The 20,747-nt window shown below is 50.5% G+C and overlaps 1 protein-coding gene across 2 annotated transcripts in view; it reads right to left on the bottom strand.

The window, feature by feature from the left end:
• The window catches only part of ANTXR2 (ANTXR cell adhesion molecule 2), an 81,382-nt gene that overhangs the window by 15,851 nt on the left and 44,784 nt on the right, over positions 1–20,747 (bottom strand). For both annotated transcript variants that reach the window (XM_068165756.1, XM_068165757.1), the window contains exons 12-16: positions 19,233–19,328; positions 15,073–15,114; positions 14,166–14,261; positions 10,224–10,391; positions 9,919–9,999 (exon numbers count right to left, since the gene is read on the bottom strand). In XM_068165756.1, coding sequence (XP_068021857.1) covers positions 9,919–9,999; positions 10,224–10,391; positions 14,166–14,261; positions 15,073–15,114; positions 19,233–19,328 — 483 coding nt within the window. The remainder of the gene's footprint in view (positions 1–9,918; positions 10,000–10,223; positions 10,392–14,165; positions 14,262–15,072; positions 15,115–19,232; positions 19,329–20,747) is intronic.

Below are 20,747 nucleotides of genomic sequence, written 5' to 3'. Positions count from 1 at the left end.
AAGCCAAAACCTGCACCACTTCATTTAGTGTCAACGGCAAAGGCCAGAGCTGTTCCTCCTCGCTTCCCAGCCTCGCCTCCCAGTTCACACACTGGTACTCTGAGCACCCCAGCTCCCACATCTGATCCTTGCCAGTGAGAAGTGACTGCACACAAAGCAGTGGTGGAGCAGCTAGGCCCCGAGTGGACAGTGACAGCGTCTCAGAGGAGACACTTTGCTGCAGAAATGCTGTCCCTGGACAGTGTCATTTTAAAGGGCATTTTGTCCCTTGGGATGCACCTTGCTGCAGCTCCAGTCATGCTCTCAGCTGCATCACAGCTGGGCAGGCTTCTCCCCTTCTTTTCCTAAAGCTGCAGCAGAAAGAAAAACATCAGCTAAAGAAAAGCCAGGGCTGGCTTGGTGCCAGAGATGCTGGGCACTACCAGTTCCTCCTCTCGTCCCATACCCTCTGATGACTCCACATTCATCCCTCAAAACCAGCCAGTTCCACACAAAACCAGCTGGGCACAGGCTGGTTCCCTAGGGAGTGATGATCCCTGAGGAGCACAGCAGCATGAGGCCAGGGGCCAGCACCAATGGGCAGGGCAGGGCAGGGCAGGGCAGGGCAGGGCAGGGAGCTCAGCTGCTGAGACACCTCCATACCCCCTGGCAGGGGCACCTTCCACAGGTGGCAGCCCAGAGCCGGGCTGAGGACGGGGCAGGAGCAGCCCAGAGGCAGCGTGGCCGTCGCAGCTAAGTGTGCAATTGCATTTTCAACGTAATTAGCTGCCTAATTGTGCGCCCAGGCCGGGCTGATGGATTTGCACGTGCACCTAATGATGATTTATCTAAAAGCTCTCTGGCCAGAAGGCTTCGTTCTGCCACCCAGCAGAGGCATTCCTCACAGGGAGCGCCGGGGCTGAGTGGCCACTTGCCCCATGCCTGTATTCCCGGCTGACCGCCTCTCAGCTTGGGGTTTTGAAACGATTCAAGCTGGCTGAGCACAGGAGAAATCCACAGAGCAGTGATACTGGACAACAGGCACAGGGAGCACAAAACAGCTGGGGAAAAAGAGAAATTCCAGGGGAAAGGCCAGGGTGAGGTTACTAAAGGAAATTTCCATGCAAGGCTTCCAAACAATGCTGATGCTGGACTCTCCAGTGGCGTGGATGTCACGCAGTAAGAACTTGTACCAGCAATCACCAAGGTCAAAGGGAGCTGCTTTCGATAAACATCAGGGGAGCGGCGAGGGCAGCAGCTTGTCTTGAGGCAGGGAATGCCACAAGTGCAGCAGGCAAGAGCACCACAGCAGCACACTTGGTGTGACCCACCCGAGCAGTGCAGCCCTGCAGCTTCCCTGGCAGCTGTGGAAGGGGTTTGGCTGAGGCCTCACTGACAAAGGCAGGACAGAAAGGCCAGGGATTTTCCCCTTAAACCACACTTCCTTTCACTTAGGTAAGCATCCTCTCTTAGGATTACTCAGCTGCATTTTAACACAAACTGCCTTACCTCAGAGCCTGTGAACGCTCAGGACCAGCCAGGCCACACGGCAGCCGAGCTGCACTGCAGGGCTGTGGCCGTGCCTGGTACCTTCCCACACTGAAGCTCTGCTGAACCTGCAGCCCCCGAGCGCTCTGTACGGTGCAGGGTGTCAGAAGCACTTACTGCACAAGCAGAGATCTGTGTTTCTTTTGCCACAGACAATAAATCTTTAGTGTCTTCTCTTGATACGCATCACTCCACTCGTTCTCAGGAGGCACTCCACGGCTCTCTTTCCCTCTGCCTCTTCTAACAAGGTCACTTTCCAGCGATGAAACAACTTTTCCAGAAGGTATAGTGTTCAATAATTAATACCTACTGATAACAGCTTCCCAAAGCAGTGCTTCAAAACCCTAATGCAGGCTCCTCACAAACTTGCAGCACAAAGAACCTAAGCTTAAAATAGACTTGAATACCACGTCTGAAAACACCAGTTCAAAACCAAAATGCCTGTGACTGAAGTTACCTCTGATCCAAACAGATCTCTACCCACCCCTGCCACCGAGCATCAGCACAGCACTGCCAGTCACAGAGCTAAGTCAGCAGCAGGGCAGGAGCCAGAAAGTTGAGTTTTAACATGGAACTGCCTTATAAATCAGGTGTAATAAACAATTACTTCAGCTGAAGGCCAGTTAATAAATTTTCCTTCTCCTCAGACAAGCCCTTGGAGGACATTAAATGGCTGGTTTAGAGATCTGCAGGGGGAGGCAAGTGCCTCAGGTCAGGGTGGGCTGTCAGGTTAATCCCCAGTGTGTTGCTCCACGCAGTCTTTGGTTGAGCAGGCTGGAGCTGAACTGCAGCAGCATGCCAAGAAGTGAAGGGGTTTCTTAACATGCTTCTGACCCAGACCACTCAAACCTTCCAGAGTCAGAACACAGAATCCCAGTTGCCATTTAAGCCACAGCTGTAATATTTATCCAGCACACAGAAAACAGCTTTCATTCAGGAAAAATGTTATACTTGGCAGGGACTGGCAAGATGAAAGGGAGTAAAGCTCCAGTCCAAGCTCAATGGCTTTGTGCTGTGTATTGATTTGGCTGTGACTAGGAGCAGTGCTGAACAGATGCAATTGGCCTAAATACCCACACAGAGCCCAAAGCTTCCTGGGGAAAGCTGGACAAGGCAAAATCTGGGGGCAAAAGGGGAGGCTGAACTGCAGTTCAGCTTGGTAGGTCTGAGAACTCTTAGCTGCCTGCACACCAGAAAAGCAAATGCCCATCAACTGCCTGAGACTCACACTGGCTGCTGGTGGGCAGAAGCCTTTGTCCACAGATGTTAGTGGTGAAATCAGTGCCCTGTGGCTCAGCTGTAGTACTTGCTCTAGGTTTAAGACAGCCATGCAGAGCTCTCCTGTGGTGAGGCCATGCTAGGTGAGGAAATGGAAAACACTGGAGGAGAGAAGGAAGCAGCCCTGGCATGAGGTTGTGCCCTAGGAGCTCTCCCCAGGCCAAGCAGTTGTTCTCTAGTGGGAGCAGACAGAATTTCTACATGATTTAGAGTGGGAGTGCTTTGGTTTGCTGGGTAAGTCCTGCCACACAACCAAGTAACACCCTGTGGTGCTCAGGATATGAACATTTTCAGTCCTAAATAATCAACTTTCTTCTGGATTCATACTCTGCTCCCTAAAGATACCCATCCATCATTTTACAAGCATTCCAAACTTTAGCAGGTTTATGTTGTACTGTAATGCTCAATAAAATATCACCCATCCACTTGGGCACAGGGAGATAAAAAATGTGCTGCTGCAGCCTCTGCTCTTCACACCTGCCTTCACCCTGTCAGACTGAGGGATTTGTACTTCAGACCAGTAAAGAATTTCTGTGGTTTCCAGTGGAAAAAAGTGATAAAGAATTCCAAGAAAATCTTATCCTTTTTGATTTGATGAAACTGGGGCTGGATGGCTGCACCAAGTGACAAAGGTAGAGCAACACCAGAGGAGAAAACCACAGCTAGGAAGCCCTCTCAAAAAGGAAGTCCTTGGCTGTCTCTGAGCAGTGGTGAGCCCTGGAGTGCAGCTGAAGTGCTGTCCTCAGAGGGTCAGGTTCGACAGTCCAGGGCTAAAGGTCAGTCAAATTGGTCCTTATCATCTGGTTAGCTGTCCCCCAGAGCCTGCTGAAGGAAGACCCTGGGCTCGGCCCATTGACACTTCCAATGATTGATTTTCATTTAGCATTTGTCCACCACAGTTATCAGAAGGTGCAAAATGAACTCCAGAGTGACTTGGAAGGCAGAGAGCCACTGCATCCACATGCACTGTGACATGCAGCAGCTTTAACAACTCCATCCTGTGGCACTGAATGAATCTCTTTAAGACTCTCTGTAAGTTCCAGGAAGGCTCTGACACAAGCCATCAAAAAGCAGCACACACAGTATTAAAATTAAATGCTAAGGCCGAGGGTGTGCCATTATGTCACACTGTTGAGGGACAAAACTCAAATGGATTGAGACACCCTAATTTATGGAAGGACCCTTAAAGTGTAATGGGCTTTGGCAACGTGTGGCACAGACACTTCTGCTGCTAGGCAGCAGCCTCCCCTTCAGCCACGGCGGGCAGAGTGCCTGCGTTGGTTGCAGGCGCTCTGTAAAGACACTGCAGCTGCCCTGGTCAGAAAGCCTGCCTGAGGAAGCCCCCTCCCTTGAACGTGCTGATAAGCACTTGTGCAGGTTACATTCTTTATGGATCTACTGAGTTGATAATGGACTCTGACATGCAGAAATTCATTTCAGAGCAAAACTAATTCTGCAGAATGGGAATGCAGTAAAAAGCTCAGAAGCAGGAACTGTAATTTCCACAAACCTTCCCTCTTGATTACAGTCCTGGAGGCCAAGGAAGGCAAAGGCAAACTCACTTGCTTCTGTCACCACCTTTCCTGTCCCAGAGCCTCTCTGGTTCCTGGTTGGTTGAGTTATTCATATTCTCATATTTACTCATATAGAATAAACCAGGTGAAGAGACCTTCAAGATCACTGTGTCCAACCTATCATCCAACACCACCTAATAGAAGCACAAAGTGTGGGGTTTACATTTTGCTTTTGGCAGCAGGACAAGACCTAGCAGACTTAGCAACAGAGATCTTCCACTGTCACTCAGAGAGCACTTAAAACAAAGGCCTCCTCTGCCCTGGCTCCACTTCCATGCATGGGAACAACCATGTAAAGAAGCCTCTGTATGAAAGGGAATGCTGCAGCAATCTATAGCACAGTTTGACTCTGCACAAAATTCGAGTGCCAGGACTCAGTCACAGGTTTTTGGTTTACATGCTCAAATCTCCTGCAGGCAGTACCTGAATAAACCTTGCAGCAGCACTACTGGGGTAGCTGTGTGGCAGCAGCTATGGAGAGCTGCTCCTCCCTTCACTCTGGAAGCCTGGCAGTAACTTGTTTGGAGTGAGAAAAGATGAAAGTGAGGGCCTGAAAGTTAACTCAGCAGAAGTGAGAGAGAAAAGTGGAGATGGCTCCGAATGGCCAGGGGCACACAGAGACATCTGCAGATGGGACACTTCCCTTGGGCAGACAACCCAGCCAAAGGGCACCTCTCATGGCAATGGATGAGCACACCTCTCAGCACCATGCATGGTTCTGCTACAGCCTGACCCTTGGCACAGAGGCTGCCATCAGCCGTGGCCGCAGCACTGCCTCGGCACACGCCAGGCTCCCGCAGCGCTCCGCAGGCAGGCGCCGGAGCTCTTCCTACAGAGCGCAGGGCTGTGCAGTGTGTGAATGTAAATATCAGAGGGGCCATATGTCCCCAACGTCCCAAAAGAGCATCAGATGCTGATATGTAGACAGTGCGTTAAGGACCTTCCTAATTAATAACCCAGATTAAAACCTCTTGGCAATCAATTAAGATTAATGACAGAAGTCATTCTCTATCCCCCCATGCCCGCGTCTCCGGCTGTGAAAACCCTGGGTTGTGAAACTTTAATCCTGTTATCTGCTGCCTTCTTCATCTGCAAAGCTGCAGATTAACGCAGCAGACATCCTGGGGTGTGCAGGCAGCCGCCCAGGCAGCTGCCCTACTTTCTGCAGTTAATGGAAGAGGCACTAATCTGGTTAGCAGCACAGGACTAGTTCATCAATCTGCACACCCAAGACAGCTAAAGCTGTCACATCTCTTCTGGAGAGTGGCAACCCAGTGAACCTGGTAGTGCTCTTGGGGCTGCTTCTAGAGGATGGCTGGTGGCCATGAGCTGGACTAAGGAGATGCTCAGGCTAACAGACACTGTGTGAGGGCTAGGCTCAGGCTGGGAGCTCAGTTAAACACCTCCATGCCAGGCAGTGGTTACATGTCACTGGGCTGACTGCAATCCACACCATAAAAAACAGAGAGATCCTGAGAAATCAAGGAAAGAACTTTGTGCTTCCCCTTTTGAATCATGCCCAAAGAGATGAGCAGTTATGAACAGCAACTGCACTGCCAACAAAATGGTTTCTGTTTAGTACAGTTTGGCTGGGGGAAACTGTCAGGCTCCTCAGGGTGGTGAAGAAGGTATTGGACAGCGGTAGCAAATCCATACCGCACCCAGCAAAGACCGACTTGTCCTTCCACAGCACCACCATCCCATGCTGCCAGCACAGCACTGGCTATGTGGCATGCTGGGTATGGCCACTGATTGCATTTTGGGAGGCCTGAGCTGCTCCTCTTTCATCCAGCTGTTGGTAAACTAATAAAGGGAGTAGGAATGGTGGCCATTCAGCTTTTTCAAACACTACTGCAGCATGCCATGGCTTCACCAGCCCTGCAGCCTGCTGCTGGCTCACAGCTGAAGCAGCAGTTGCTCTCCAGCCTGGTACTGCCCCCAGAGCCTGGCACAGGGTCCCTCGGAGCTGCTCTGGCCAGCATCCTCTGTGGTCACACCAGGTAAAAGTTATCACCTCAAGAATGCCAAGTAGATGTGTGTCCTTCTGCTATCTGATGCACACAAGGGACCACACTCACACTAATTAATTCTGCAGGCATGTTCTAAAAAGAGCAGCAGCACTCATCTGCACAAAGGGAGGCAGTGCCAAAGTGCCTGCCTACGCAGGTGGGAACTCTCCTTGTTTCTCCTAGCACTGGAACAAGGGCGCCTCTGAATCACGGTGATGCTGCTGCCTCCCCTGACTGACAGCCAGCACTCAGCTGCTGGCAGAACCTCTCTGGCTGGGGTGGGCAGCAGGCAGCCCCGCTCCAACAGCTCAGAGCTGAGGCACCCACGTGCAGTGAGGCTCCTCTTGGAGGAAGTGCCACGACCTAGAATTTGTAATGGCAGAATCTTCTCTTGGGTCTGCAGCACAAGAAAAGTCTACTAATTGCATAATCCATAATCAAGCTTCTCCCCTGGCTATCACTCTCCATCACTTCCTTTGTATACCACAGATGCTCACCAAGTAACACAACACAGATGTTTGTGTTGAGTCTGCACAGAGGAATCTTTAAAGCAGGTAAATGCTAACAGGCTTTAAATTAAAGCCAGTTAAAAGCATCTTCTTTTTATTTGGCTGGTTTGTGACTTCAGAAAAGCTGAAAGCATTTGACAGTTCTGCTACAGAAGTTCTTCTAGAATCAGCTGGAATTTTTTCTTCCTTGTACCACTGCCATACATTCTCACCCTGACAGAGCAAACCCCCAGGCCTAGGCTGCCTGGGGGCTTCAAAGCCATGCATGTGCCGAACTGTGCCCTGGGAGAGAGTCTCAGCCACTGCCACATCACAGGGCCACACAAAGAACTGCAAACCCCCTGATGATTACCTTCAGCTGCTAAACAAGCACCAGGACTTAGAGACCAGAGCAGGACCTAACGCTGACATTGTGCCCGTGCCAAGTTCTGTTCTGCTGCAGCATGGAGCACCCTGGAGGAGAGTTCAGTGCAGGGACAGTGGCGGGCACACCTCTGCTGCCCAGCCTCACCCTGTGGGCTGCAGGGTGCCAGAACTTCCAGTCAAAGGACAGGTGCCTGCTTCAGCAAAAGAGCCCAAGACTGCCGCAGCTGATAACAAAAAGGAGACCGAGCACAAGCAGGAGGCCGAGGGCAGGCAATGCATCATTTATAAATTATCTTGTTAGTGCTGAAAACAAACGTGGCTTTGAAAACAAACCCTCCTGCTGTGGACTCGAGGATGTTTGATGGGAGCCCTTCAAAAGGGTTCCAGGCTGAATAGAGGCTGTTTATGTGGGGACTCCGATCTGTACCTGCTGTCCCCTGTCACTCCCTGGAAACTTGGCGGCAGATGTTGCAGCGTTAAGTTGTCTCTGAAGTGGCTCTCTGGCCTCATCTCCCCACCACAATAGAGTCAAACTGTATTAGATCTCTTTATTTGTGCCCGAGGCATGTTTGGGAGCGCAGCTGTGTCCACCCCCACTCTACCTTTAGTGTTTCAGCCCCCAGGCGGCAAATGTGAGACCAAAACCGTTCTGCCACTCTCGGCCCCAGCTGCTGCCAGTCCTGCGGCCTCGCTGCGGGCCGGGGACGGCGCCGCGCACCCGGCAGATGTCGGCGGCAACCTGCTCGCTCACACCTGGACAGCCTTCCCTAGCCCCCTGCACTGCTCACTGAAAAATTCATGACTCCCAGGACTTCCACCCACAATCAAAGCTGCTCAGCCCCGCCGCCTGCAGCCCCCAAACTGGGCCACCCTCAGCACTACCTGGCAACGTGGCAGAGGTGGGCGAGGAGGGAGAGAAGGAAGAAAAAGCTCTCTCTGCTTTGATACTTCATGCCCAAATTTCAATTATTTGATCAAGGGCTTGAATTCAGCAGTGAATTCTTCTACAAACAGCAACTACCAAGTTCTTAAACAATCAAAGAAGGACGACAAAACCAACCAGCCACAGCCGCTGTCTCCCTAACCGCGCTGCCCAGCTACGTGGCTGTCCTGCTGGACCTGCGGCTGCTCCTCCTTTCACTGCCCTACACCCTCCAGGGGATCTCCACTAGCAAGTTATGAACAAGTACAATTCCCACTCCCCCCCAAGATATAGAACACTGTGCCAGACAGAAATTGCAATGCTATGGTGTCACAGGTCACACCTTAACAACTGCTGCTTTGGATTTTACTCATCAGTACAAATTCTGCTCCTCTCTTCAGTGGGGATGCTGAAGATGAGTGAGCTCCTTCTCTGTTTCATAAACCAAGGTGCTGGACAGGGTCTTCCTGTCAGGCCCCAGAAAGGTAAGTGCCCGACTACAATGGCTCACCAAAGCCTGCCCTGGCAGGCAGTTTTTACAGGAACTTACCTCCTTTGTGGGCAGAAGTCCTCACGAGAGGGTCTGGCTGCCAGGGTTTCAGCCTGCTCAGACACTGCCACCCTATGTACCCTGCACTTACCTGCTGCAGCGCAGTGTCCCCTGTCCTTGTGTGTACAGCTGTTGGCACAGGTAAACCTTACCATGTGACAGACACATGGCCTAGCAGCAGAACTCCAGCATGGGACTGTGCTCCCCACTGCCAGCACTGCCCTTTGCCATTCTGCTTCCTCCAGCACTTGTCTTTATTAAAGCTCTCCTTTTCCATCTTTCGAGCAGCACCACACTTCATCCCAGGAGATCATCTCAACACCCACCACCTCAACTCCCTCTGTACCCCTCCAGCTCTTCAGTGGCATCTTTTGGGTGCTGCAGAACCAGCTGCCACTTTGTGGGAAGGGACAATCTGATCTGTCACACCCCCCAGGGGACAGTTTGCAGAGACAAAGGTGCTGCTGTCTCATCCAGAGGCAACAGTTTGCTCCTGAGTCTGTTCTGATATGCTACAAACAGGGAGCTGAATGGTCCCTTGATGATAAATCATTTTCCTGAGATAAATGCTAAAGTTTCAAGGAGTGCTGTCTTAAGGAGCAGCAGCCACAAATGCAGTCACTGCAGAAGGCCCAGGCAACACCTCTGCTTCCCAGCCAGAGCAGGCTTCCAGATGGAGGCTACTTTGTCACGGCCCATGAGTGCACTAGAAGCAAGGACTGGGAGAATTAAGTTTCCTCACCCTTTGCTTTCTGTGAAAGTTGCTTTGGCAAGGAAGGGCAAAGCTGTGTGAAGCAACTTGCACGGAAGTTATTGGTCACTGCAAATTTGATGTGGTTTCAGTACGGATTGCCAGATTCCACTCTTACAAACAGCTGGATATGACAGATCTGGGGGTGTGTTAGAGACCTGAGACTGAAGGAAGCATGTGCCCTGGTTTTGTTTCCAGCTGAGCACACACAACAAGCAGAACCCTTTGCTTGCAGCAGATCTGTGGGTTTGTAACATTTCTGGGCTGCTGTGATGCATCTTTCAGGGCCCTTTGTTCCTCAACCCATTCTTTTGGCTGTTCTACCATTCTTTAGTGCTTTCTTTAGCTATGGTCAGTGAATGACCAGTGCTCAGCAGCGGCTAGAGCCTGGCTGCAGCATGCCCCCCTCTGCCCCCCGTGCCACACACAGACCTCATCTCCTTGCTGCGGCCGCATCAGCGAGACTCTGTCGTACTGCCTGCGCAGCAGCGCCCACAGCGCGTCCAGCCGGCCCTGCGGGGAGCAACACACAGCTCAGGGCAGGCACACAGCCAGCAGGGCACACAGCCAGACTCACTGGCAGAGCTCAGCACCACCACCCCCTCGGAGAGGGCAGGCAAAGTGCACAGGTGGGCTGTGGCCCACCCCCCCAGAGTGTGTGCAGTGCTGCTCTGCCCCACCCGTGAGTGATGGGTGGGGAGGAGAGGGAGGGGAGGCACTGAAAACAAACTGATTACCTTAATTGGCGTGTACCACTTCTCCTGAATGGCTGGTGAGGTAGGCTTTGGTTTGGGTGGTTTAGGATGAAAAGGTTCTTCTGATTCTTCTGGCAGTTTCACCACAGCATTTTTTGCCTTTTCTAGTCTAGCTCCCTCCTCGGTGGATCCTTTATCCCCCCAGCGCACCTGGGCAAAGGCAGAGCACAGACATAAATGCAGGGCAGGCAAAGGACGAGGAAGCTGCTGCAAACAGAGGGAGCTGGAAAAGTTGACATTGGGAAGACATTCTGAGTAGGCAAGAGGAGAATGTCCCCTCTTCATTTTCAATGACAAGCAGTGTTAGACACATTTGTAATTGTGAGTCAAGAGAGCTACTGACAAAACAATCTAGCATGCAGGACTCAGGCTCTCTAGGAGACAGGAAATCTCCTCTGTTAATGATGGGAAAATATCATTTCCAGAAGCTCTGACTTATCCTAAAACACCAGGCCTTAGTCTGGCACCAGTGAAGCCTGGCTTTCTGTCACCCCAGGCTTCCTAACAAGGCATGCTTGCTGAGAACTTCAGCTGAGATGAAAGAAGGCAAGACTTGAGCAAGGGGTAGCAGAAGCTCCCTGAAACCACTCAGCTTCTAAGCAGCTCTGCAGGAAGTGAAATAGTGGAGAGAATGCTGATGAAGCACTGACCTGCTAGCAGCCTGTGTTTCCTCACTGCCACATATAAAATAGATAGAAAGGGTTCAAAGAGAAAGGATTATTGCTGCTGGTGAAACAGGCACCTATTTCCACTCCCATAAAAGGTTGCACTTATTATTCTGTAAGGAGGAAATGCAGGGGAAAACCCTTCCCTCTGAGAGAGATGATTTGTCCTGCCACAGCCATCTCATTTCATCCTGAAACTGGAAACACCATGCAGCAGTCTGAGCAAGGGTGCTTGCTAAGCTATATGGTGCAGAGAAACAAACCTGAACAAGAGACTTCATCACCCAAACAGAGCACCTGAGACTGGCTGGAGTTTGAAAGTTCTTAGGAAAAGTGGCCTGGACTATCTTCAGCACAACACTTTCTAAATCATGCCCTCTGCTACAGGCTGGCCTGCAAGGAGGACCTGGTAGACCCAAACCCAGGAAATGAAGCTCTGATATTACTTCTTGGGTAAATGTGACGCACTGATGGGTCACAACACTGGCTGGGAAACAGGTCTTACTGCAGGACCCCACCAAGGCTCCTGGGTTTTGCAGGGACCTCCTGACTGTAGAGGCCAGGCATGAAAAGAGAAGAATCCAAGTAAGAAAACTGAGGAAAGCCTGAGCTTCCCTGCTGAGGGACAGAATGAAGAGCAGTGCAGCACACTGCTGGGTAGGTGATGTCAGGTCTGCCTTGCCACCTGCCAGTTCAGAAAACCAGTGGGATGGAACAACTCCACTGCAAAGGGGCACAAACCCCTTCTGCTTGCCAGGAAGTTATGTCCCTGGTCTTCCCTCTGCTACCCAGAGGGAGGGAGAAGAAAGCTCTGGGTCGTGCTAGGGGCACAGTACTATGCTGGGGTAACCATGTACAGGAAGGGAGCAGGAAGCAGCCTGGCTGCTAGCCTTAACCTCAGCACCACTCAGGGAACCTGCTGATAAGGAGGAGAATGATGTAGGCAAGCCAGAGTCTAGGCACCTTCAGAAGATTAAATACCTTGGAGGAAATCTTGTGAGCTTCTCTTCTCACTAACACCATTGCAACCTCAATGGAGGGAACAAGAGCAGCAGGGTAGGACAGAGCCTAGCTTGGCCTGCAGCGCTGCAACTCCCCTTGGCAAAACACAGCCTGGCATGTCTTAGGAGGGCTTGTATCAAACCTTTCTGCTGTGGTGAACTTCACTGTTGGGCTTGCTCAGTGGTTTCCTTTTGTCACTGGGGAATCCTCTCTGTGCAGTATCAGAATGGGCTTTCACCTCGAAGGAGGCCCTGCTGAGTCATTAAAATGCATCTGTATCTTTCACGGTGATCAATGGTACTTTTATGGGGGTTTATGAGGTCGTTAAAGTGTATTTTAAACACTCTTAAAACCATTTAGATGGTGGATTCCTCACTGATAAAATGACCTTCTCCTTCAGGTGAAAGCAACTCCACCCTGCAGAAACCAGAATTTGTGGAGCCTGGTAACACAGCTTTGACATTAAAACTCCCTGCCTGTAAGGAGGGAGGTCTAGAAATCGTATCACAAACCTTTAAAGCAATGCAAAAGGCAGACCTGGGGAGAGCCAGCCACACTGGCCAAATTGGTCTGGGCTGTCAAAGAGGGCTGAAGCTCGTGGGGAAAGCAGGAGTGACAGAGTAACTGTAGGGCAGGAGCAGTAAGCTCACATGCAGTGCTTCATCTTCTCCTCTCCTCTATGCAAGGAAGCTGCCAGAAGAATCAAGCTAGCAGAAGAATGGCAGAAGAAAATAGCACAGAGAAGAACAGACACTTGCATTACCACATGAACTGAACACAGAGAACACATCTCATGACTAGTCCAGCAGATCTTTCGTTGGCCACAGCACAGAAACAACATTTGACTGTCAGGTAAGGGATACCCTCCCTTTGATGTGCTCACCTCCATCATCTTGTTAGCCTGGGGGTGTTTTCTCTCCCCTTACCTCACTTGCTCTACCCTGGTTCCCCAAACCAGCAAGGTGCTCCAATGAGGCAGCGAGAGGCAGGAGGTCAGACAGGGCTGTGCCTGCATTTCCAGCCCAGTGTTCCTTCAGCCCCACTGTCACAGCTGCCTTGAGACAGCTGCACCTTCAAACATTGAGTGCCCAACCCCACATTTGTCGCTCTTCTTGGGCCCCAGAGAAGGAAAGACCCAGCCCCACAGAACCAGAGGCCTTTCAGGAGCCCCTGATTGTGATGTTAGCAATTTTAGTTCATTTACTTCTTGAAGCCTCAGTCCTACACAGATCATCACTTTCTGCTCCCTTCTCAGAGGAGGAAATGCTGTATTTTGGGCATGTGCTGAACTTGTGTTTCTTTGTGGTACTGATGGGACTTGTGGTGATGAGGGAGCTGGTGGTTTTCTGGTTCATGGTGCAAGATGCCATTTGCAAACTAATGACTGAAAGCCTGGAACCCCTCCTGGAGGCTCCCCATGGCTCCCATCAGAAACCCAGGCTGTAGCTCTTTACGCTGGACAGGATTCTCTAGCTTGCCTTTGAAAAGCAGCACATGAAATGTTTCCTTTTTCTACAATCTCAAGCTCTTCTAAACAAGCAGTTCTGAACTGCTGAAGGAAACACAAGCAACACAACCTAAAACTTGCCTGCTCTGCTGCTGCACTTAAAAAGAACTCAAGCAGATCCTGAGGCCAGTACCTTTAGTTTCGCTGAGATTCCTCAGCGTGGCCTAGGCAGGGATTTCAGACAGGGGCAGGTTTCTAGGCTGGAGCTAAAAACTGCAGAAAACTGCTCTGCAAATTCCATGAAGGCTGCCTTGCCTATAAAATCTGACATAAGGACGTGCCCATAAGGATGCACATTTCTCATTCCATTTTAATTAACATGATGCTATCATGTCTCTTCAAAGACAGGCCCTGTTGTCGCTGCGCCTTCCTCTGGGATCAAGCCTCTCCTCAGCGTCACCATTGTCAGCGCATTTGGCTGGCCCACACTTGGAGGACTTCTGTTTCACTGTCATTTCTTCCAAAACATTCAGAAAAGGCTCTCACTCCCTCTCCCTTTCTCATTAGTTTGATGGAAAGAGCATGTCTTCAGGCAGCTATTTAAAGTTCCAGTCAAATGGAACTACTGAAGGCTGTTCTTTCATAGGCAAGGTCAAAGCTGCTCGATCTGGTAAAACACTGTCCAAGGCTGGTGTCAGAGGGGAGGAAGCACACACGGTGGCTTTGTGTTTTCTGCACACTTTGTCTCCCACCACCTGCAACCTCAGAGAGCTCCTGTTCCACTCAACCAGCCAGGCCACATATACAAACCTCCATCCTTTTAATTCCTCCAACTCCTCGTCCACCATAGTAGGAAGCATCCACTGTGGGCCACTTCTTGGAAGGCAAGGGCTCTTGTTCTTCCTCCTGTCAATAAATTCCAGTAACATTTACTTCACAAAGATACTTTGTTCCCCACCCCTCCCCCAGAGTGTCTTTTTGGTCTATTTCACTAGAGCCCAAGGAGATTCAGTTTTCCCATGTCAGGTGTGAAAGATCAGGTATTTGGGTTCCCCAAGTGTTTACCAAACAACGTCTGGCCATGCTCACAAATATTTGTAATGTTTTGTAGGGCAGGAGCACTGCTGCTGACTATTAGGAAAGTCCAAATGGGGACTCTGTGTTCTGACAGTCATTTGTTTATCTCACCCTTCTCCTTTCCACTTACACACACAAGCAAAACACACACACAAAGGATCTGCAGTGCCTTTGCTACAGATGCCTTCGAAAGGCCATCAGCTCTGCTCACTTGGTTTCAGCAGTGCTCAGCAGATCTGCAGGTGAAGGTTGCACAACCTTTGTCAGACCTGCTCTTGGCTGCCTCAGCTCAATGCAGTGTGCCTGACCATGGACCTCAGTGTCTGACTGCACTCCCTCCTAAGGGTTCCTTGGTGTCTGCAGAGCCAAAGCTGGGGGAAAACGCTGTTTAAGTCATAGTAGCAATCTTTAGATTGTTACACAAGAGCTACTCAGTCTTTCTGCTTTTGAAGCAATAATGTTCTGCTCTCAGGGGATAAAGCCCCTCCGTGTTTCTGGGGATTTTCGTGCCACACTGAGATGACTGAGCACAGATTTGGATTCTGGCCACCCTGTCCTCAGCTTAAGGCTTCCTTTGTTCTTCAGCAGCAAGGACAAAGAGCTGGACTGGCAGTGCCACCATATCAACACCATACCGTACCTCTTTTGGAGCTGGCGGAGGCGGAGGGGGATCCTTGATGACCTGCAAGAGCCAAACACATAAAAGCATAAGAAACTGCACTGGCAGCAGCCAAAAGCCAACAGAAAACTGCAAGAGGGAACTGCTTCCATCTGAGCCCCCACATGTGCTTGCAAACTGGCAACTGCTGCTGCCAGGTCCCTTGGGTATTGATTACCAAGGCCTTCTGGAGATTAACACCATCCGTCTGATGGAGAACAACAGCCCCTGCCTGCAGACACTCTCCAGGCAGACGTCTGCCCCTGGGCTTCCTGGCCGGATGAGCCTCAGCCATTCCCAGTCACAGCCAGAGCTGTAACCCCGTGCAGGTCGTTAGCAGCCTGGGAGAAGCATCCCAAGGTCTCTGTGAGGGCCACAATGCCTGCTTCCTTGTGCCATGCTGCTGCACGGTTCTGGCCCCATGACAAGTGCGAGAAGCCTTCTGGTGGCTCAGGCTTCACCTCGAGCTGTCCCGATGGCTTTTGCCACTCTTACGGCTCAGATCTGATCCTTTAAGTGTGCAGCAGCTGAGGGTGGGCTGCCTCCAAGTGCAGCCAGCTGCATGGCTGCCTCTGCTGCTCCTGCCTGGGGCCTGCTCTCAGGAGAACTAGCTCGCATCGCTCTCTCAGCCTCTCCTCACAGCTTCCCTGCTCCCTCTCACACACCTGCAGCCAGTCCCAGGGGGCTCCCGGTACAGAGGGGAACTCAGTGAGCAGTGCAGGGAGGGAGGGAGGCAGCACCCCTTTTAAATTATTGAAAGTGAATTCACAGCCCTTCTTCCACAAGAAAGCTAAAGGGAAGCTAAAAGCAAGTTCTTCAGTGACACTAACTTGAGTATTTTATAGAAATGACTGAAAAATAGCCCAGGAACAGAGAGTCTGTGCCTTGGTGTTACACAAACGTAGCCAGACTGGTCCACGGCTGACCCCTAAGTCTCCTCATGCAGGGTGTTAAGTACCAGAATTGCAATGTCTTACTCACTCTGCACTATTAATGACAGCTCTTTCCTTTTCTCTACCACTGCCTATAAATAACCTCACTGCACAGATGCACAGCATCATACAGAAAAGCAGCGTGTTTGCCTTGGCCAATAATCTAGAGTTTTCCTTCTTGATTTACACCCCCAAGTCACAGTGCCACCAAGAGAGTCGCTGGTTACTGCCTCAAGCTCTGGACTTTTAGCACTGGATACAGGAATTCTATCAGATAAGATAAATAACTTATGGCACCTTTGGAAGCATTTTCCACAGCGCTTCAGGTTAAAGAAACTGAATAATTCATCGAGCAAGCTCACAGTACTGTGAGTGGAACTGTGGATTTTAACCACACATCCCTTTGCTGCTAGGAACCTGCAAAATCATGCCAGAAGTTACTTTTAAATCTCTTTAAGTAGTTCCAGATACTTCTTTCTTCCCACACATCAGGAATTCTCAGAATACTCAGCAGAGATCAATTAGTTAATTAGTGAAACACTCCCAAGAGTCAGATGGGAATTACTGCCCTGACTTTGCAGGCAGCCCCACCAGAGAGGGATCCCAGGGCAGATTCTGAGAGATGCTGGGACACCAAGGAAGATTTTCCAAAGCCTGAAGATACTAATTCTCACTGAAAGCAATTAAAAGATTGGGAACAGTAAAGAGTGCTTTCACTGCATTAAGGGTCACCTTATTGTATTTAATTCCCACTCTGATTTCCCTTTTGCCTGTCTCTAATCATTACCTCAAAAAAAATAACATGCATTCTCTGCCAAGATTGCAAGCTGCAGAGGGGAAGGGGCCTCTATCAGTGCACATCAGTGGTGCTAGCACTCCACTCTCTGCTTCTACAGCTCTTAAGCCTTGAGTCTCTCCCCAGCAAAGACAGCTCAGCGTAGTGAAGGTCTCTGTGATGCACACCAATGCTGGCTGAGGCCCTATGCCTGCTGATATTTATGGAATCAAAATTTCCCCCGCTGGGGATCCAGAAAAACTCTGCTTGTTGGGCCTCCCTAGGCTGCAAGAGCCAGGAGTCAATGGCAGTTAGTGTTTGACTCCCCGAGCACAGGATCCGGTCCTGTGCCAGCTGCCAAGCTCCCTCAAGTTACAGGGCAAACTTGATTTGCAGCTACCCAATACATTAATTAGCTGCTATTTCTAATAGCTTCAGAAAATGAAACTTGTTTCAAATGTGACAGTGGTGTGAGAAAATAATCTGCTTTGAGTAGCAGATCCTCACCCCTGCTGACAGAAGTGGAATGCAAATGCCTGCATCCTTATGTTTCCACAGGCTCCTCACACTCTCTCTCACACGTGCACATGAGGATTATTCTCAGTCCTGTGTGACATTCCAAGTGAAGTCAGTGGAAAAGCCACGTTTGGAACAGAGGCACCCCAGGCAGCCAGGCAGCTCTGGCAGAGAACAGTGCAACTCCAGCCTCAAACTGCACAGACTGACCAGCACAATGCTGCACAGTAACTTCTCCTGAACTCCAGTCAGATTAAATACACAAGACTGCAAGTAATGCTGCTGCCTTATTAACCCCCTGCAGAGATGGATTACTTCCTAATTTTGCTTGGTTTAGTTTATTACCATACTCTCCAGGCAAGGCTGCATCTCACTGCCTTAGCTGAAAAGAATGAAGACTCCAGTTTGGAGGAGAGCCGATTTCTTTACAAAAAACCAACAAGACAGAGAAAAGTTTGTTGCTGCAGGCAGCAGTCCCTTTGATCTGCTCATTAACACTTCTCAAATGTTTCCGTGATGTGGGCATTAGGAAATGTCAGCACCAGAGCCTGCAGCCAGCTTGACGCCATCATATGTTCTGATGGCGAGGGAAGAGAGAGGGAACTGTCAACAGAGAACTGCCTGCAGAGAAAGGGGTGGAGGGAGGAAGGAAGAGGAGTCCCCCTAGCCCAACCTCTACGTGAGCAGGGACCTCCTAGCAAGGAGGGCTGTCCTGGCAAGGATGGGGCATGCCAGAGCTGCACTGCTGGCCTGCAGACGGCAGAGGTGAGGCTCCAGACGCTGACTCTGCTCTGTCCACAACACTTTTGGCCCCTCTCTCTCTCCCATTCGATTATGAAGCATGGGATGTTTACAAGGTTTGAGGGCTGCTGCCTTCTTCCTTTGGCCCAAGAAACTGGATGCTCTCTCTGCCAGGGAAGCAGACTGGCACGAAGGGAAGAGGAGGTCCTGCCTGCCCCTAGCATGCTGCCTCTCCTGTCAAGGACACTGGCACCAAAGCTCAAACCCACACGGCCAGAAGTGGCAGCAACGCCTAATGTAAGAACCTCTGCTGCAGTCTAATCCTCCGAGGAGAAGGCCAACAGAACAAAGAGAGAGGAAGAGTCAGTATTTGGAAGAGGCTCAGTGCAACAGCACGTGGGTTTGGAGCTCAGGCTTGCTGCAGCAAGGAGGCCTAAAAACACCTTTTCTTTTTAAAGAAACACTCAGCATATCCTTTCTCAGGTCACTTTTTTTCAGTGTGTCCTGTCAGCTTACAGACATCCTGGGATACAGGAACAGCTTGTAAGCAATCTCCACTTCCCAAGTCCTCAGTTGTCATTGAAATGGATGAAAAATAAACTTCAGTAGCTTCAAGACTCCAACACTTGAGAAGATGGAAGGAGAGCTGGTGGAACAGCCTTGCTGAGTGCTGCTGGAAGGATCAGGAGTGCACTCAGATGAAGAGAGAAGCAATGTGTGCAAGGCATTACTTAGGCAGTAAGGGATTTCCTACTGGAGAGTCCATCATGGAATACAAATACCAATTTCAGTGGTAGCACTTTTAAAATGGTCTTTGATTTCAAGCCAACATCTGCAGAGCATTCTGGCCAACAACTATCAAGTAGCAGAAAGGCTCTTGTCAGAGATGTCACAGGGGCAGGACCCATGAGCAGAGCCAGTGAGCAGCATAACAGCATGCTGATGCTGGTTCGTGTGTGTGCACCCCTCAGCCAGCCAGTAGCAGAGCCAGGGGTGCAGCCCACTGCTGAAGCTGGTCTCAGCCATTTGCTGCCCACCACTAATCAGCAGATGGCTTCAGCCACATGGAGCTCTCCTGATACATAACCTATTCCTATGCTCTCTGTGCTTCCCAACAGGCTACGAGTTACAATCATGAGTCACACATCCAGTGGCTTCTTCTCATAGTCTTTACTCACCACTTTGCAGCAGAGGGGCCAGAACCACCAGAGCAGACCCAGTGCCACCAGCAGTAACAGCACAAGGACGGCAATCAGCGCTGCTACTCCACTGGACTGTGAAGCAAGCAGAAAGATGGTGTCAGTGGATGTTGTGACTGCTGCTGCCTGCTTGTCACACTCACCCCAAAACAGCTTCCTACCGACTACACAAATCCCAGACAAATTATTCCCCCTCGTTGGATCCCATCCTTGCCAACTGAGAAGGGGGGCTCAGCCAAACTCAGACTTGGCACAAAATCAGTGACACCCTCCCCTGTAGTCCCCCCAGTCCCACGAGTGCCGCAGAAGGCAGCGCGGATGCTTCAGCAGGAGCCGTGTGTCACAATGGATGTGCTGTGTCAACACTAAAAAGAGGAGGAGGTGGCAAGATGCTGTTGATGTTTCTCATTCCCTGCATATTCTGGGGCCTGCAAGTCTCAGGTGCTCCCAGGGTCTGCACACAGCAGCTCTGCTGGGTGGATTGAATTCAAAGCGACAAAACTCTGCAAGCTGCTTTCTCCTGCCTGCCGCCATGGGTTGTTGTGCAATGTGTTTGCTAGGGGAGGCTGGAACTTGTAGCTCCTGTCTACCAACTCGCCATCAGCTGCTCAGCTATCAGAATTAGTGGAACAATTCCAGCAGTGACCCATTTCTTGCAGTTGCCCATCTGCTGCTATGGAAACAGCAGTACTCCTTGTGTGGAGCTGGCTTTGTTGCAACATGGATGAAAGGGAGGGGAAAAAAAGGGAAATAAAAAAGGATGCTCAGAAGTATGGCATTTTTTTCCTGACAATGCACATCTGTACTCCCTCTGCTTCCTGCCAGTGCAAACTTCTGACCACAGAGAAGCAGTGTTAAGAGTGCAGCAGAGGGAAGGCAGCACGCAGCCAGCAGTCTGGTGTGAGCTGATTGCTTGGGTTTCACCTTTCTGTGCAACCAAAGCAATTGTAAGGGGGACATGGGGACAGGGTTACCATGTGCTGGTTTCTCTAGAGAGAGTAGCAGAAAGAGAAAAGCAATCTGCTGTCAGTCTCCAGCAGCCTCTGTGACTGCTGTCCCTTCAGCACGCTGTGGTGTATGATTGAGATGCTCCCTTTGAACAGAGAAGCACCATTTGGGTCGTGGAGGTTTCTTCAGCTCTCAGTTCATTGAGGCTTCTCTCCTGAAACTGAAGGGCTGACCTGGGATGACTCTCATGTCATTTCTACAGCTATCCAAGTATTTAGGTTTTAAATGAATGCAAGAAAAATGTCTACTTTCTTCTTCTCTAGGGAATTACCTAAATACTGTTGGAAAAACTCAGGCTGATGAGCAGAAGGTACTGCACTGCATGCCTGTGCCTGACAGCAAAGCTGCTCTGAAGTCACACTTCCAATGAGACAAATCTAAAGAAACACAGTATCCCTCGGCAGCCCTGCAGAGTGGCCCTGTGTCTAACTGCAAGTATGCTAACTGTCCTGCCTGTGTAATGCAAAAGAAACTCAGGGAGAGCAG

The sequence above is a fragment of the Melanerpes formicivorus genome, unplaced genomic scaffold, assembly GCF_026170545.1.
Source record: "Melanerpes formicivorus ecotype bairdi unplaced genomic scaffold, bMelFor1.0.p_v2 SCAF_92, whole genome shotgun sequence".
NCBI classification, from domain to species: domain Eukaryota; kingdom Metazoa; phylum Chordata; class Aves; order Piciformes; family Picidae; genus Melanerpes; species Melanerpes formicivorus.
Note: the sequence above shows the minus strand (reverse complement) of the source record. Positions and strands in the feature narration are given on the sequence as shown.